This window comes from Austrofundulus limnaeus, unplaced genomic scaffold (genome assembly GCF_001266775.1).
Source record: "Austrofundulus limnaeus strain Quisiro unplaced genomic scaffold, Austrofundulus_limnaeus-1.0 Scaffold6, whole genome shotgun sequence".
Taxonomy (NCBI): domain Eukaryota; kingdom Metazoa; phylum Chordata; class Actinopteri; order Cyprinodontiformes; family Rivulidae; genus Austrofundulus; species Austrofundulus limnaeus.
The window spans coordinates 2,625,356-2,628,818 of record NW_013952408.1 but is presented as its reverse complement, the minus strand read 5'-3'; the positions used below and the strand labels follow the sequence as shown (position 1 = coordinate 2,628,818).

Here is a 3,463-nt window from a genome sequence, read left to right as displayed (position 1 = left end):
CATTAGACTTTATTTGATAAACATATATTTTAACGGTAAAATAAAGACTATAAAAATACTGTAGGCTGTTTAGTTTTGTAAATTTTTAAAAATAAATTTTAACACAGACGGAGCCATTTTATTTACACACAAAGCATTCTGGGTAAATGATGACGTGGATAGGTCCTCAGTGTGAGTAACCTATATCCACCCTGAAGGTTAATGTTGGACAATATCTGATGATTGGCTCTTTTAAATGAAACCAGAGAGCGTTGACAGAGAGGAGAAGGTAGAAATGACTCAGTCTGTAACTGAAAATGTAGATGGAGGACAACAGAGCTGCTTCATGGAAGAAGAACCTCAGCTTAGCCTGTTAGCCTTTGCGCTAGCGCCAATGCTATATTGCCTTATATGCATTAGCTCAGTGCTAGCACGACAAACAAGTTAACTGAGGTCCTCCATCCATATTTTCAGTTGCTGCTGAGTCATTTTTGCGTTCCCCTCTGTCATGTGAAWGGAGGACCTCAGTGATGAGAGGAGATTGTGTAGCGCTGAGCTAATACATATATAGTGATAGCGTCGGGGCTAATGCTAAAGGTAACAGGCTAAGCTGGGGTTCTTCTTCCATGAAGCAGCTCTGTTGTCCTCCATCCATATTTTCAGTTGTAGACTGAGTCATTTCTATCTTCTCCTCTCTGTCAACGCTCTCTGGTTTCAATTAAAAGAACCGATCSTCAGATATTRTCCAAGATTAACATTCAGGGTGGATATAGCTCGCTAGCAGCCTCACACTGAGGACCTAGCCACGTCATCATTTACCCAGAATGCTTTGTGTGTAAATAAAATGGCCCTGTCTGTGTAATATATTTTTAAACTTCTAGTTTGACAATGATAAAAACTGAACATCCAACAGTATTTTTAGTCTGTATTTTACAGTGAAAATATATGTTTAATAAAGTCTAATGTTACAAATAATCATGGATTCCTTTAAGGCCTTTGCCATATATTCTTGATTTTTTTTTTGTAGTCATTGTTCAATACTTGTCACATTTGAATATGTTTGCATGTACAATCCAGCTCTCAAAGTCTATTTTTACCTAATAAAGGCAGTAAAAACGAACCATGTCTTTCTAATCAATACAACAAACTCATTAAAACGTCACTTTGTTTGACCAAATTTTTATTTATCAACATTGAAAATTAAAATATACACACCATCACTTGGTTCAATGCATGTATCAGTTGTGTTAAATAGCATTTACAGAAAATCCAGTCCACACAAACAGGACCTATGCAGCAGTCAAAGGCAAAAACAAATAAATAATAGTTGTTTGACAAGATAATTAATCAGTAGACCAGTAGAGGTAGACAAATGCTGTCAAGTCCATCCTGTACCACACAATGGCTTGGTTAGCTCTGATATGTTTTATGTATGAATGAAAACTTAAAGATCCCAAAACCTCTTGATTTGGCTTTGTAGACTTATAGACCTGTTGTTTTAAGCAATGGAGTTATGTATGAAGTCAGAAACACAAACTATTTACAATGAAAAAATACGAGGCAAACATAAAAAAAGAAAGGTAAATGGAAATAAATAAGATAAAACATATATGTAAATAAAGGAGGACGTGTTTTAGGGTCATTCGACATGTGAGAGAAGCTTGTTTCTGTCAGAAATATGTCCCTTTTTATGTTTCTGMGTGAGCCCATCCCTCAGTGAGTGACCTCTTGATGGCACTCTGCATCGCCTAGAAGGTCACTGGATCCTGAGAGCTTCTTTCCATTCCAYGATGAGACACACCAGCAGCGAGCAGGGGGCCCAACCAGAGAGGACTCGCACTGAAAACACAAGCAAAAGTCACATCAAGCCACCTGGCAGAAGAGATTAAATCTCTCAATGACTTCACTGTCGTTTCTGAAAGCCTTAAAAGAAACGTCTCACCTGCTTGGCCTTGTAGTAGCCGTGCTTGTCGCAGTTGGGGAGGTAAAAGGTTGTGAACTTATCACCTAGTAGCTGCTGAGAGCTGGCTATCTTGTCCAGCGCTTCGTGCAGCTCAATGTGACAGGGACCCTTTGCAAAACAGAACCAGAACCAAACGTTAATAAATACACTTGATCGTCTATTGAAACTCTTCCCCTGGATTCATGCACTCCCTCTTGTGGAAGCAGCACTAAATGACTTCTTTCACAATTTTATGTCAGCTTCTGTTTGTACCTGTTGTACTAGTTTGTTGCGGATGGCGTTGACCTTGGCTTTGATGCTCTCGTGACCCTCAGCCGGGTCTTCAGAAGGAAGATTAAGCCCCAACATGTRGTGCAGGGAGCCATGATCGGGGACTTCTTCGACCTCTTCTGTAGAGATTTAAAAAAAGGTAATTAAAATCCTAAAAGTAAGGACAATATTGGACATATATGGATAAGAGAATCACAGAAGCTACCTTGGCCCAAGTCCTCAGAGCAGATTCCCTGTCCTCTGGTCAGAGCGTGCAACGGTCTGGCCTCACCAGGCCTGGGAATGCAGTGGAGACCCTCGCCGCAGTGGGCCGTGTGAACGCCACAGGAGGCCCCTTTCTCGAGAGCGCAGGCCATGCAGCAGCCACAGCCAGGCTCCCTCAGCACTTGCTTGCAGTCCGATGCCACCTCCGGACAGCCGTTAAGCTTCTGCGGCGTGCAGGGGGAACAGCGGATGGGCTCAGGTCCCACCACGGGGGATGACCTCGCCACAGCCAGCACAGCCAAAGCTGCTCCAAACCTCAGGGTTTTATAGAATCCAAGCATTTTTGAGTCTACAAATATTTCTTTTTTTTAAATCTTTGTTGGTCTTGTCTCATAAASCTGCTCTCTCTGACTGTAGAGTTTCTTCTTTAAACGATTTCCTTGAACCAGGGGTATTTGTACGATGAGCTGACCTCAAAAAGGTTAATGATTGACACTGTGACCAGAGATATAAAATATTTTTGACATAGCCAGTCCAAACAGTGGGTGACCCCTTTTGATGTGCGTAAATCCCTGATCACAAGGTCAGTCGTCAATATTGACTCAGGAACATAAAGAGATTGTGGATCAAAACAAGTGTGTTTTTTTTGGATGACAAAATCACCCAACATCTTTAGAAGTGACGTTGTGAAAGGTATTTTAATACAACTACTGTAACCGTAATGAGTTATACATATTTAACTTCAGAACACTTAAAATTGCATTATCTCATACTGACGTAATGTTTGATGGTTCACAGACGTTGTTTTTAACAATAAAACCCTATTTTTCCCCCTTTTAGTCATGTTGCTTTCCTTATCATGTCGGATAAACAGAATCATTCCTCTTGAGAGTTGCACAACCCTAACATTATGGATTTGTAGACTAGATTCACAACATGTTTGTCTACAAAAGGACAGTAATTGGATGTTTCCCTGGTGTAGTATTTGTCATAAATATCTGTGACAAATGCCAGATGTGTGAYGTGCAGGCCAAGCTCCACTTATCT

The 3,463-nt window shown here is 40.7% G+C and overlaps 1 protein-coding gene across 2 annotated transcripts; it reads right to left on the bottom strand.

Annotated features, from left to right (window-relative positions):
* Nucleotides 1-1,142: 1,142 nt before the first annotated feature.
* On the bottom strand, nucleotides 1,143-2,841 carry LOC106533963 (insulin-like growth factor-binding protein 1). 2 transcript variants are annotated; one of them, XM_014030453.1, is made up of 4 exons: nucleotides 2,418-2,841; nucleotides 2,195-2,328; nucleotides 1,922-2,050; nucleotides 1,143-1,818 (listed from the first exon to the last, which is right to left on the bottom strand). In XM_014030453.1, exons 1-4 carry the CDS (start codon nucleotides 2,755-2,757, stop codon nucleotides 1,693-1,695), a joined length of 729 nt encoding a protein of 242 aa, XP_013885907.1. In that variant the 5' UTR covers nucleotides 2,758-2,841; the 3' UTR covers nucleotides 1,143-1,692. The 2 variants fall into 2 exon arrangements, with proteins under 2 accessions (XP_013885907.1, XP_013885900.1); XM_014030446.1 differs by having other exon boundaries at nucleotides 2,195-2,331; nucleotides 2,418-2,839.
* Between the last annotated feature and the right edge of the window lie 622 nt (nucleotides 2,842-3,463).